Source organism: Haliaeetus leucocephalus, unplaced genomic scaffold (genome assembly GCF_000737465.1).
Source record: "Haliaeetus leucocephalus isolate CR32 unplaced genomic scaffold, Haliaeetus_leucocephalus-4.0 Scaffold656, whole genome shotgun sequence".
NCBI classification, from domain to species: domain Eukaryota; kingdom Metazoa; phylum Chordata; class Aves; order Accipitriformes; family Accipitridae; genus Haliaeetus; species Haliaeetus leucocephalus.
This window is the reverse complement of record NW_010973092.1, coordinates 10,297,435-10,311,079: the sequence shown is the minus strand read 5'-3', so window position 1 is coordinate 10,311,079 and position 13,645 is coordinate 10,297,435. Positions and strand designations below refer to the sequence as shown.

Sequence of the window (13,645 nt, the reverse complement as noted above, 5' to 3'; positions counted from 1 at the left end):
AGCACGACATGGTTTCACTGCAAGGACTGGTTGGTGCTATGATCTCCCACAGCGCCGTCCACCCCATGCTGCTCCCCACCTGGGGTGCTGGTCCCCCCCCGGGGTGCAGGGGTGCACAGAGCAGTCCCTGGGGCCGGCAGCCCCCGGCAGCTGTTCATTCCTGCCGGCGCGTGAAGCGGCCGAGAACATCAATTTCACGGAGCAGCGGCTGCCCCTGCAGAGCTTGCAGCGTGCCGGAAGCACAGAAAAATGTTGGGTTCAGCTTGATTCGAACCGAAACCAAATTAAAACCAGAGAGAAAGGGTTGTTCCCAGCGCTGAGAATGCTGGGGAAAGAGCTGTGACTCAGGGGACCCTGTGGGAGCCACAGCCTGGGATGGGGACAGAGAGACCCCCCCATATCCGAGCCAGGCCCCCCACTGCTGGGTATGGTGCTGGGTGGGAGCAGGGCAAGGGGACCAGTGCTGGCACCTTGCCCTGCGTCTCGCCAAGCATCCCTGCCGGGCCAGGGCAATGCCGGGTGCAGGTTGGGGCACAGCAGGGCTGCACTGCAGGCAGCTGGGAGCTAGTCCCCTCCTTGCCGTGGGGCAGTGCTGGGCTGGGGGTCGTCGGGCTGCCTGGCTTGATTTATAACAGCAACTGAACGGCAAACAAAAAGCCCTTCACGGCAACACAGCCCCACTGCCTGCCGCCCGCTGCCGGCAGCACTGCCACAGCCTCTGCCACGCCAACAGCTCAACAAGGGGGGATTGTGCCAGTGCCGGCGCCCTGCGCTGTGGATGCACCCCTGCCCCAGCACCCTCCTTTGCTGACCCTGTCACCCCCAGCCTCTCCCATCAGCCATGGCACTGCAAGGGGCACATGCCCCTCTGGCCACTGAGCCTCAGAGAGTGGGAGCTCGGTCGCAGTGGGGTGCCCAGGGAGGGAGCGCGTCCTCAGGGCCCCGCTGACAGGGCAGCGAGGAGGCTGGCATGGTGCAGATGGGACAGGGGGACCCGCTCTGCCCCATGCCTGAGCGAGAAGTGACCCCCCAGCCAGACCCACAGCTTCGCTCACGTGTGCAGGGCCCTGCGGCAGCGAGCACGCACGAGGCGCTGGGCGCCGGGGCCAGCACGCTGGGGCTCCATCCTCCTGCCCCTGCCCCTTCCCCCAGGCAGTAAATCATCCCCGCTCCCCTCATGAAAGGCCCATGTATGCGCTGCCGGCGCAGGGAGCCTGCCTGGTGCCAACAATATTGCTCTTGGAAGGCAGCCGGGGCTGCGGGAACACAGCCGCCCCTTGTGCCTGGCCCCAGTGCTCGCCGCCGCTCCCGCTGCGGTGGCACCTGCGGCCAGCGTGAGTGCGCGCGGCACGGTGGCTCCTGGGGGGGCCGGAGCCCGGGGGGCTCTTTCCTCCTGGAAGTTTCTCTTGGCCTCCCCTGAACGGCTGTTGTTTGGGGTGCAGGTTCCCCGGCTCCCTGTACCCCATATGTGCATGGGGCCCGGGGGCTGAGGCTGAGGAAGCTCACGCCATGTGATGGGGTGATGTGAACCCCCCAGCACCGAGGGAGCAGGCCAGCCCTGGAGCACAGGGGTCCTGGGCTGCCCCAGCACAAGGGCTCCCGGCTCCATCTAGCCCTGCTGGCCTTGACACATGGCAGCTTCCAGCCCCGGCCACAACCCGCTGCCCTTGTGTCAGTGGGGACCTGCTGAGGCAGGCAGCGGCTGAGGCGGAGGGGCAAGCAGCCCGCCCCAGGCCCTGCAGGACGCTCCGCAGGGGCCGGGTCCTGCGCTGGAGGCGAGTAGCCAGGCTTGGGGCAGCGCTCTCCGCCAGGCCCCGGTCTCACCTGCTCATTCTTATCTCCAGCAGGGAGGGACCGATGGAGCAACCTGGCCTGGTTAAGGTTTAACCAGGCAGAACTTGGCAAACATGAACCTGCTGCTCCCTCTGGGGAGTTGAGAACATGGGGCCCGGCGCAGGGGGCTGCAAGACAGGGACACCGGGCCTCGGGCTTTGGCCAAGCCCCCAGTGCAGCACAGGAGCACCCACGGATTTGGGCACTGAGGGCCCAGCTGAGAGCACATGGGGCTGGGGCTGGCCTGGCAGCACAGAGCAGGCAGCGCCATGCCTTGTCCCTGCTGCAGCCCTGCTGCCCCTGCCCATGCCGGCTGTGCCGGCTAGCACTGGGGTTCCAGCTGGCACAGGCAATGGGGTGCACAGGGTCAAGATGGGCGCTGCTCCCCTTGGGGACACAACACACGCCATGCGCTGGGCTGGGCACCATGGTACCCACCTGGGGGCTGAGCAAGCAGGAGCTTTGCCCACCAGCCCTGTCCCCCACGGGGCATCAGGGGCTCCTCCTGGGAACTGTGTGGCCACAGCAGGGGGCTGCGAAGCAGGAACGGGGCCACCCCAATGCTCCCAGCCCCTAATCGCAAGCAGGCGCCCGGCACTGCCTCCACATCTGCACCCGATTTACTTGCTGGAGCCAGCGCAGCCATGAGGGATGGCAGCGGTTGGGACTGTGGCCGGGGCTGCACTCCCCCCCAGCTGAGGGGGGGACCCGGGGCCCAGCCCCACACGCTGCCAGAGGAGCAGCCGGCTCGTCAGACGGGCAGGCTCCACGGAGCTGGCTGCGGCACAGGCAGGGGACGGCAGAGCTTCCGTGGGGGACGTGGCTGGCGGGTGGCTCCATGCCCTGCGCCGCGTCTGCCAGCCCGGAAGGCACTGGGGCTCGGCCCGGTGCGGGCAGCCAGAGAGCCCCAGCCCAGCGAGGTGCTGCCCGCAGAGGCCCCGGCAGGGAGAAGCAGGACTGGGCAGCCCCGGCTGCAGCCGGGCAGGGACATGGGGCTGGCAACACACCAGCACCGGCGTGCAGCCTGGGGACAAGGGCCACTCTCCATCAGCCTACCCTGGCATTTGGGTGGCTCTGGCCCCACAGCCAGGCTCCAGCTCCCCTCCTGTCATGGCCGGGGGTGCCCACGGGTGCTGGGGGCCCCTGAGAGCAGTCCAGCAGCAGGATGGGCAGCCAGCAGAGTGGGGACACCAGTGATTCTGGCACCCAGATGGTCTGTGCTTGGAGCACGGGGAAGGGGCCGGTAGGGACCTGCCATGGGCACCACAGGCCCCAGCACGGCTGGCGAGGCCACCTGGTTGCGACTGCTCTGGCACGGCTGCTGCGTGGTCCTGCTGCTGGGGAAGGGGATGTGCCAGAGGTACAGGCAGCCCTGCAGCTGCTGCCTCCTTCCCTGCACCTGCCCCAGAGAGTGCCTGCACCCACAGAAGGACTGGGAACTGCCAGACACACCACAGCCCTGCCACAGGGAGGGGAAGGGGTCAGCGAGGGACAGGCTGGCAGTGGCAGGAACACTGCCCCAGGACAGCCGTGCACCACAGGACATGGAAGCAGCCCGTCCCTCTCACCACTATCCACACAGCCGATGGCAATGCCACCCTCGGTGCCAGCACAAGGCCCTGCACTGCTCCCAGGGATACAGGTTCCCTGTGCTCTGCCACAGCCCTGCCCGCAGAGGAGCAGAACAGCCGGTCCCAGGCTCTGAGCCTGCCTTAGCGAGCGACCCGCCCTCAGACAGCAGCAGAGCATGCCTGCCATGATGCCACTCCTGTGCCGCCACAGCAGTGCCAGGGAACAGCCCAGTGTCCTGCGGCAGTCACGGATGTTTTCGGCACAAGCTGCACAACAGCTTGCAGAAGTGCCAGCAGTCTCCCAGCTCAGATTGTCCTGTCTTCTCCTTGGTGACTGCGGCGTGCCCAAGGCCTCACTGACTTGCCAGAGCAGCACAGAGCAAGGCACTTACTGGCTTCGTCTGGACCTCAGAGTGCCACGGGATGACAGCAGCGCCTCGAGGAGGGCAGATGAGAACAAGAGCCTCCCACCCCTCCCAAATATTTCAGAGGTGTCTGCATCCTGTTCTTTGAAGTATGGCAAAATCCCAGGAAGAGCTCTAACAGAGACACAGCACCCAAAAGTAGTAATAAACACTCTATTTGGAGAGCTTCACCTTAGGGAAACAGCAGATACATAAACACTGTGTACAGGGGAAGGCAAAACTGTCAGTACACAGACAGGAGTGACACACCAGACTGGGCAGTGCTGGAAATGGATCCCTCTTGGTGTCGATGCGTAGCACATCTAGCGGGCACCTGCCCTGGTACAGCGGGACGAGAGCTAAGCAGCAGAGATCGGAGTTGGAGGCCACCCAGGGCTATCAGGCGCACAACGCTTCCTTCAGTTCATCCCAATTTTCTGCTCATTGATCAGCTCACAAGGTTTAAGAGGACTCCCTCAGTAGCAGGACACTAAGGTCAGACCTCTGCAGTGGAGCAAGACTGGAAAACATTAGGAAGGCGAACCCAGACCAGCAGGAGCCTGTCCTAAGGGAATACGGCAGATTCTGTGCAGGGTGAAGAAAAGCAAAGCTCATGCATGGCCTGGAGTGGGGAAGGAAAGGCACTCACTCCAAGCATTGAGATTAGCAACCAGCTTGCTCTCTCCTTGCTTAACCTGACAAGCGCACACACCGGATTTTGGAAGTGCCTCTACAGCCCGGCTCTCAGCCTAACGAAGGCGTCAGCTGCTCCCCTGGCACACAACGCTGGGAGTCAAGGGCCCAAGACCGCCCTCCGGCAGCTGCTGGGGCCATGCAACAGGAGGCAGCAGCTTGGCTCAGCCCACCCTGGCAGCGCGGCATGCCTGTGGCTGTCACCCATGCTCCTGCCAGCCTCACGGAGCCCCACTGGCCAGGGAAGTCCTCGGAGGGGCCACATCTGCGTCCTTCTGCCCCATGGAAGAAAAACAGCAGGATGTTTGCCATGGACTAGCAAAGTCTCAGTTCCACGGAGGCAGTGATGCTGGGACAAAGCCTGTGGGGTGCCCAACTCAGAGCACTGGCACTGAACATGAGGCCAGCCCAAAACACAGGGCTCTTGCAGTGGGCTAGCAGAAAACAGGCAATGCCTTAGCTCAAGGCAAAACATCTAAAGAACTCATCCAAAATGCACAGCCGTCTCAGATGCCTGCCCTTCCTTCTGGGGCCTTTTCTAACAGATCTAGTACATTAGCACCATGAAGAGACCATCAGTCTTAATTTCTGGGTTTGAAATATAGAACATCCCTTTTCCAGGATGGTACAAATGTGTAAGAACTTTGAAGAGCGGGGTTGGGCAAGTAGTGTCTAATGAAGGACTAAGGAAGGCAGGTTTCCAAAGGATTTGTAGCTTTTTAGTCTGCTAATGATTTGACCAAGTTATACTACAATTTTCTGCTGCATTTAGATTTATTCCCTCTCTTTTCCCTTAAAACCCTCCTTCCCCAGAGTATTTTGGTGGCAGTAGGGAAAATGCTGCACTTCCATGCAGACCCCGACAGAACTGGAGATGAACTCACCCTGCTCTACCTTCCTCTGCTGATTGCGTTCGGATCTTGGAGATCTCCACCGCTGCCAAGTTTGGCTGAGATTGGTTTAAGTCACAGGGGGTAAAGACACACATGGTGAATGATCACGTACACCTGTTTCCATAGGAAACCAGGCTAAACAGTTACTTCCTTCCACATGGAAATCCTCAGAGCAGAGGGCTGAGGAGAGCTAGGAGCTCTAACCCCTCTCGCAGCCCTCCGCTCCCACCAGCAGCAGTCTGCACACCAGAAGTTGTAACTACTTGTTAGACAGACCCAAACAACCCAGCTCCAGAACTAACAGCGGCAGTACTGCGAAAGGCTCTGATGGCAATCAATGGCTCATGAAATTCTGCACACAAACCTGACCAGAGGAGGCATGGAAAGAGATGCCACGCTGGTTATTTCCTATTTTAGGCCTGTACAAAGCCACGCAACCTGCACTGTGTCCCATCCATGCTGCAGAAGCACTGCTTGCTATGGTCTAGGAGCTCTCCTCCAGCAAAAGCCACCTCTGAGCACGGGATGCTGGCCCTCCAGGTGGAGGAATCCATTATTTGCTCTGGTGAGGGAGGAGGTGGCCACTACCAGCCTGTTGCCAAACCCTCCTTATACCAGATACACACTTCCTCTCACACCGCACCCACCTTCACAGGAAGCAATTACACAATGAAAACTACTCTAAGGGAGTGAAGTATTTGCTGTCTAGCAAGTCTCTTCCAGCTGGATCCTTTTTCTGACAGATTCAGTCCCCGTTCTGCTCAACGGGTGCATACAGGAGGGTAGGGCTTTGCTTATCCAGAGGGATAATGAAACCATTGTGGGCTGGCAAAGGATGTGCGTTCTTGGGCCACCAACAACTCCAAGAACAGTGCTGCAACTTGCTCTAGAAGTCTTGGCTGAAGTAACTGTAGCCTCCTGGGGCAGTTGACTCTTCCCGGACATACTGCTGTGGCGGGAACGGTCCAACAACCGGCACTGCTCCTGGCATCCTGGACATTGAAGGGAGCGAGAGGAAGAGAAGGAAAAAAAGGAGACAATGTCAGAAGTGCTCTGAAATCTGCCAGCTGCAATCACTGCTCAGCAGGCATGGCTGTCAGTGGAGCAACAGCCTACTGTAGCCAAGTCAACAACTTGCCAGAAAAGCCTCCAAGTGCATCCTTGCCTTCTGTGCCTGTGTGTAAACAGACACCTTTAGCATGGCAGAATTAGCTATTGCACAGCTCAAGGACTGTTAAAGAGCTTCCATTACAAAGCAAGTATCCTGCCTCTCTTCAGACTGGAGAAGCTGGCCTGGAACAGGACTGAAGGGCTGAATCTGGAAGCAGCTTTCTGAAAGGGAATTGTGTGGCTGCAAAAACTCAGAAAGCATCCATGTCCTTAAACGGAACATTTATGTGTGTGTGTTGGGAACATCCTCAATGTTATCTATCTAGAACAGGATACTTGCTATTTGCTGATCCAGTTGTGCCATTCAAGAGTCAAAACTTTGCTGGGATGATGGATGGAACATGTGTCTTCCAATCAAGCACTCCAGATCCAAGGGACCATGGGGCTGTTATTCCACAGAGAGGCAACAAGAGATCCCAGTTTTCCTCCTGCCCTCTCTGAGAAATTTGGCTAGGAGTCTGTCCTCACTTCAGGTAGGGTTTCCTAATACCTCCTTCTTCTTCTAAGAAGCTCTTTAACCAACCCAGGCTTGTTAATGAGCCTCTTTTAGCAAAGGCTTTGAAATTAGAGATCTGAACTTTGACAGTGTCCAGAAGAAGTATTTTTGGTATTAATCATCTGGCAGCCTAATTTTTTTGGATTAATAATATATGCAGGGAATGCCATTATTTAACTCATCAGCTGTGAGAGCAAGTTCAGGAATATAGTCTAGGTATCTGGAGTGTGCTGACTACATGCCAAATTTTAAGACAAGCAACCCCAAGAGAGTTTAGAATGGCAAGCAGATCTCCACTGGGCCAGTCTTTAATTAAATTAAAATCTCAGTTGTTAGAGAAACGGTGTTTAATGGGTATCAGGCTGGATGCACTCACTGCAGAGGTCCCCACTGAGCTGATCTATCAAGAACCAAAAGCAACTGCAGGGCCCTTCTCCTTCAACAGCATCCCAGAGCTGTCTGCAGAGGGAGCTGCTGAAGTGAATCGGCTTCAGGACAAACAGAGCAAGCTTGCACAAACCCTGTCGTTCTGCTTGCAAGTCAGCTGGAAATACGCATTCAAAACTGCATTTTAAATTCTACTTAAGCCATTGATTTGAACAGCAAGGCTGGAAACACACTTAGACAAGAGCGTTACTTACTGATTCTTGTGTTTGAAGCCACTGATGTGAGCTTGGTACTGCTCTATGGAGTTCAGTACTATGTTACATGTGCTGCAGGGGTACCCCTTCCCAGCTGAAACAGACATCAATGTTAGCACACACAGCTAGCCAACAACTTGGTGCCTGAGGTAGAAACAAGTGAGATAATCAATCACTTGATGTGTTAAACAACCGCTAAACAAAGACAAATAGCAAGTCAATAGCCTGACCAGGCACGGAGGTCGCAGAACCCCACTACCCCACCACGTATCAGCCAGTCACTGCGAGGGAATCGCCAAGCCAGAAAAGTTTTCCTGGTCAGAACATGGGTTTGTTTATCTATAAAAACAAAGACAGATTTCCTATGAACAGTTCACAGAATCAGACATTGTAAAAGTCTCAGCATTAGGACACCAAACCTGATGCTATACTGCTTTTGCAACTCCATTTCTCTCCAAAATTCCCACTTCTCCTGATCTGTACATGCCACAACAGAAAATGAGAGAGTTACTTAGTTTGTAAGCTCGTAGCATTTAAATAAAAAAAGCAGCCAGAGGAGATTACACACAATGTCCAGTTCCACAATGCAGCATTCTGCTAAGCCTTGCTGAGGTGCCAACTGAGAATATTAAGCTCTATCCTCAAGCAGTTTGGTTACAGTCAGTGTATCAGTTAACTGCCAAAAAAAAAAAAGAGTTTCCAACAATAGTTGTACTAGACAGATCAATGGTTTTGTGTAACATGACAACTCCAGCTGGGATGAAAGTTCGGGAGGTCACAGATACCAAACTGGCAAGCATGGCAGCACAGCTCAGCACAGGAGTCTCTAACAGGGGAAAATCCTGGCAGTTGTCCTCAAGACATTAAGGGCTCCTGAATTTTGGCTCGCTGGAGAAGGGCTCTGCCTGGGAGTCTCGCAAAGAAAACAATTCCTAAAGGTGAAAGAGGAGACTCACCCCATGGGTGCAGAGGAGCATAATCACTGAGTGAGAAGCACAATGCATGATGTAGCAGACATTTCCCCACCTGGCTGCTGCACCTCAGAGAGATTTCAGACTCTAGTGGGACATTCAACTCTCAAAACAGAGCTGGACCTGGGTGGGAAAGGCCAGAGGAGCTGTTACAGCCCTCAGGTCGAGGGTCAAGATCTCTCTCTTGCAAATCCGGCAAACTGGTGTGTGCATGAAGTTGTCTAAACTGCACTCCTGCACCCCAAACCAGTGGTTTCCAGAGGAACTTTAAGCAGACAAAACACCTTGGTGTTGCACTGCGAAGAACACATCTTTACCTGCTGCCAGCCAGATCCCAGCAGAGAGAACTTTAGGGACAGGCATGGCTGTTAGCACACAAGGACAGGCAAAGAGAGCAGGAGAAAACATCCCTGACTGCAGCCCATCACATCCAAGCAGCCCCCGATTACAGCCCAGACTCCAAAACCTCACCTGAACAGCTTAAGTGCCATGGAGATGTGTCCATAGGTACTCTGGTTCTGCCAGCACTTCATAGGAAATGGCACTGCCCACCTACCCAGCCTGCCTGGGCTGGGGCTCCTGCCACTGTCAGTGCCTGAGTCACACTAAAGTGAAACCATTCATCAGGCCCCACTAATTAGGTAAAGAGCAGATGGGTAACGCTAGATACCAAGCACCTTTTCCATCTCCCACACGACTACGCAATGTGGGAGAGAATATTACTTGGATAATTGAGCCTCATTTCTCTTAAGTGCTACCGGTATCTAAAGGTGGCCTGCAAAGAATTGGAATAATTAATCTTTTGCTTGTGTGGGTTTTTATGACAGAGAAAGAAGCTCTTGAAGAAGATTTTAAGATGATTTGTCTGCTTATTATTTACCTCAAGCATCCAGCAGGTACTAGACTTCCTGGTCCAACAGAAGGCTGCTGGGAGGAACAAGGGAGTTTACCGTGAGCTACTAATGCTTTTACTGGACTCCAAGGGCTTTCATCACATAGAAGTGCTCATAAGCAGCACATCATAAACCAAATGAGTTTTAAATGTCTGCCTAAAGTTCCTCCTTAATAGCTCTTTCCCCCCCCCCCCCGCCCATTCCTGCTTGCTCCAGAGAGAGTTGCGTTAGTTCATCAGATGGAAGTGCCCACACAGAGGCAGAAAGGCATTCACGGAGAAATCTCTCTGGCTTTCATGTCATTTGAAGCAGCAGGTGCAGTTAAACCTATTTCTTCCACCTTTGGCTAGTCCCTTCCAAAGACGTTTTTTAAGCATCAAATGCCACTTCTACCTTTCCATTTTGGATGCAATCACCTAGCTAGGAACAGTACTGGCCAAAATCTCTGGATTATCCACACAGAGAATAAAAAGGACACGTCCCCGATTAGACAACATTGCAAAACATAACCCAAAGCTTGTCACGAGTAGCTGCAGTCTAGAAGTTTTGCTGCTGGGGGTTACAACATCAAACAAATCAGTCTTACAGCATATAATCAAGATCCTCATCACGACCAATTCTCCCCTGCTCCCTCTGCACAGACTCTCTTGTCCAAAGACCTGTCAGACATACTGTTGCTCTCCCACCCTGCTCTTCAGCTATTTATTAGCCTGCCTGCTGAGAACTCACCCATGAAGGACGATGCCGGTGCATCGGGGGTTCGGCCGTAGTGTGCCATCAGCTTGTGTTTGGTCTCTTGCTTTCTGTGCTTCTTGCCTACATAATGCTGTTTTGCCATAAGGGGGTTATTGAAAGTGGCATGGCAGAGGCTACAGAACTTGTCTGGGTCAGTAATGTCCTTGTTCTCTTCATTAGAAGACACGGTAGAGGTGGGGAGGGCAGCAGGATGTTTCTGGGGGGGCACCGCTTCTGTAGGGTGAATCCAAACTCCTGATCAGTCACAGAACTCAGAGGTAAAAAAGTCACTTCATTCCCCCAAAACCCATGTTAAAAAAAAAAAAACCAGTACACCTAAAACCCAAACCTAGACAGGGAATGTAAGACATCTAGATAAATGCACGTTGCTCCTACTTCTTCCCTTAACACTGCAGAATTGAAAAGCATGTGGTAAGAAAAGTCAGAGTAGGCCAGAAAAACTTTCAGGGTTAAAAAAACCCACCCAACAGATTTGCATATTTGTCCTTAACATAAGCATGGTTGTATTCAAGAAACACTGGAGATGAATGAGCTTCCACCTACTATTATCATCACCCAGCTAGAACATGGGTACAAGCCCCTCTGCAGCAAAGGCAAGTGGGTTTCTCGAAACACCATGCAGCTGCAGGACCTGATCCTGAACGGAAGTCATGAGGAGTCTTGCCTGAGAAATAGCGTGAATGGGACTAGGTCCGACTCAGTGAATCCATCCAGAGAAGCGGCTCTCCCGTCTGATGGGAGAAACCTGCACCCTCTCATTATGGGGTACCAAACACCAGAACGAGGAACCTTCTAAGTACTAGAGAGCTCCTCTCATGCCCAAAGCAAAGGTACGCACCAGACCGCTCATGCGTACATCCACCCCTTCCTGAAGGCTCCTCTCGTACCCAAAAGCAAAGGGTTCAAAGAATAAAAACATCTCACAGGCCACCCTGACCACAGAGGTGGTTTCGCTGTGTACACACAACCTAACAAAGCCATGAAGACAGCCTGAGACAGACAGTTTCTGCCCGGAAGATCCCAGCTCAGAGCTAGAAAAAGCTGCCATCCTCAGATACACTCAAAGGCTGCATTTCCCCTCCGTCCTGACTGGCTACAGCACTCCAGGCTCTTGGCTGTCCCTACATGCCCTGGACAGAGGGTCTCCCTCTCCACCCACTGGGCCTTTCTTACTGCTAGCAAAGGGATGGGACACACAGGCAGCTGCAGCAGGTCAGACCTGAGGTCTGCATGGACTGCATCCCATCATGAGAGCAGGCAAAGGCAGGTGCCGTGGGAAAAGCACAAGGTCAGGACAAACACATACTGATGCTTCCCAGCTACACTCTCCCAGTCCCCAGCTAGCCGCAGCTCACAAGTCCCTAAACCTCAGAGGCTACATCTTTATAGTTGAGCAGCCCTGATGAATTGCCATGTCAGTCACCAGTCACTTCAGTCCCTGTAAGCTTTTAACAAGCATCGTATCCTATGACAGGCATTTCTACAACTTAACATCATGCTCCCTGATGAGCGGCTCTCTCCTGGTCCCTGCACACAGGGATGGGTACAACACTGCTGCGAGCTGCATTTCTCCCAAACAAAGCAAAACAAAAAAACACACAACTTTTTGCCAATGCCAGCCCACCAAGCAGGCTGCTGAGGGAGACCATGTCTCTGGAGGTGCACTGCTGGCTTACTGTTTCACAGTAAAGAGTATGCACATCCTCATGAAAGGTTACACTTGGGGCCCAATGAATCTCTCAACTTTTTTATTGCTTGAACGGCCCCTTGGTACCACACAAAGGCGCTGCAGACAGTCATACCTTCCACTTTGGGGGACTGCTGCTTCATGTTCTTGGCATGAGTCTTGCCCAAGTAGTGAGATGTTGCCACAGCTGGAGAGGAAAAAGTCATGTTGCAGATGGGACAACACTTGTTCCTGTCTTCCCCATTGCTGCCTTCCTGCTTGCTGTCCTGTGCATACAAAATAGCAGAGTGGCTGAGGTTGGGAGGGACCTCTGCAGGTCACCTCATCCAACCTTCTTGTTGTGAGAAGAAACACTAAGGTTTGGGGGTCTAAGAAAACAAGGTAATCAAAGACATTCAGGTGTTAAGTTGAAGAAGTGTGACTGAGTAGGACTTCCATGATGCAGCATCATCCTCTCCCTCACTGGAGAGTGTTCTTGCACCAGATTACTTTTTTTAACCCGTTAGTGAACCACTCCAGGCAGAGGGGCAACCCTGGCCTGTACGGATAAAGGACAAGGTTAAGTGTGTGGCTGCCAGAATTGCAACAGGCACCCTTTCACTCTGCAAGGTGTGAACTGAGCAACACAAACATTGCTATCAGCTGGGTCATCTGCAACACGATGCCAGCAGAGCAGGCAGCAGCAGTCATTTCTAAGCCTAACACTATGTGCAAAGGCATCTGTCTTTATCCCCCACCCCCCCGCCGCAAATTTTGGAGAGTTAGGGATTAAAGCTGAAGCAATCATAGAAGTAGAATCTGTTTCCCAAATGAGTCACAGGGCAGACAGATGGCCGAGTGGAACGTGGTGCCTTTACTGACCAACAGGCTCCAGCTACCAGCCAAGGAAACCTAAGTAAGTGAAAAAAGGATCACTCTGGAAAGAGAATTCCAGTAGATGGTCAACCCAGCGTGCTCCCTGTGACAGTAAAGGTTACGCAATGATACTCCCGACAAGTTGTCGCTCCTATTCACTTTTCCCTGTCCTTTTGAGCAAGACTATCAATAAAAGGCAACATGTGTTTGTTTAAACGGGGAAGACATGCTCACAGAGGCTGTTTAAATGGGAAGGGCAGCAGGAACTGTGCTTGCTGACACAAAGCCTGGCGACACACCTGCCATCGGGCCCTTTGGTTCTCACAACGCCCCTTCCGAGAGCATTTTCTTCATTTATTCATAAAGGCGCCCAGGCTGTACAACAGCCTTTAGCCCAGCAGGTCCCGCTGGGCGGTATTTAGGCCTGAAGGGCTCTACGCTCTCCTCTCACCTCCTTCGCATCCAGCTTCATCTTCTTCCCGTGGGCCAGCTCCTCTCCTCCGTGGATGGACAGGTACCGCCTCACCTTGTTAGCGTGCTTCTTGCTCTGGAGAAAGCAGAGAGAAACCCGCCCGCCCGGCTGCTCAGCACCCCGCGGTGCCCGGCGGCGGGCGGCGGCGGCTCCCCGCTCCCTACCTGGTAGTGGGCCAGCCTCTGGGACTCGGAGATGAGCAGGGCGCTGCACACCTTGCACTGGGCCTCGGTGAAGATGTGCCCGTTCTCCCGGATCAGCCGGTCCACTGCGGGGAGGGGGGAGGGGGGGCACAACCGGCGCGTCAGCG

General features: G+C 54.3%; 1 protein-coding gene across 1 annotated transcript in view; it reads right to left on the bottom strand.

The window, feature by feature from the left end:
* Positions 1 to 6,071: 6,071 nt before the first annotated feature.
* The window catches only part of ZNF346 (zinc finger protein 346), a gene marked incomplete at its 5' end in the record, with an annotated part of 7,849 nt that continues 275 nt past the window's right edge, over positions 6,072 to 13,645 (bottom strand). Inside the window, 6 exons of the mRNA XM_010579026.1 lie at positions 6,072 to 6,386; positions 7,702 to 7,795; positions 10,295 to 10,534; positions 12,124 to 12,274; positions 13,315 to 13,410; positions 13,500 to 13,603. Coding sequence (XP_010577328.1) covers positions 6,281 to 6,386; positions 7,702 to 7,795; positions 10,295 to 10,534; positions 12,124 to 12,274; positions 13,315 to 13,410; positions 13,500 to 13,603 — 791 coding nt within the window. The remainder of the gene's footprint in view (positions 6,387 to 7,701; positions 7,796 to 10,294; positions 10,535 to 12,123; positions 12,275 to 13,314; positions 13,411 to 13,499; positions 13,604 to 13,645) is intronic.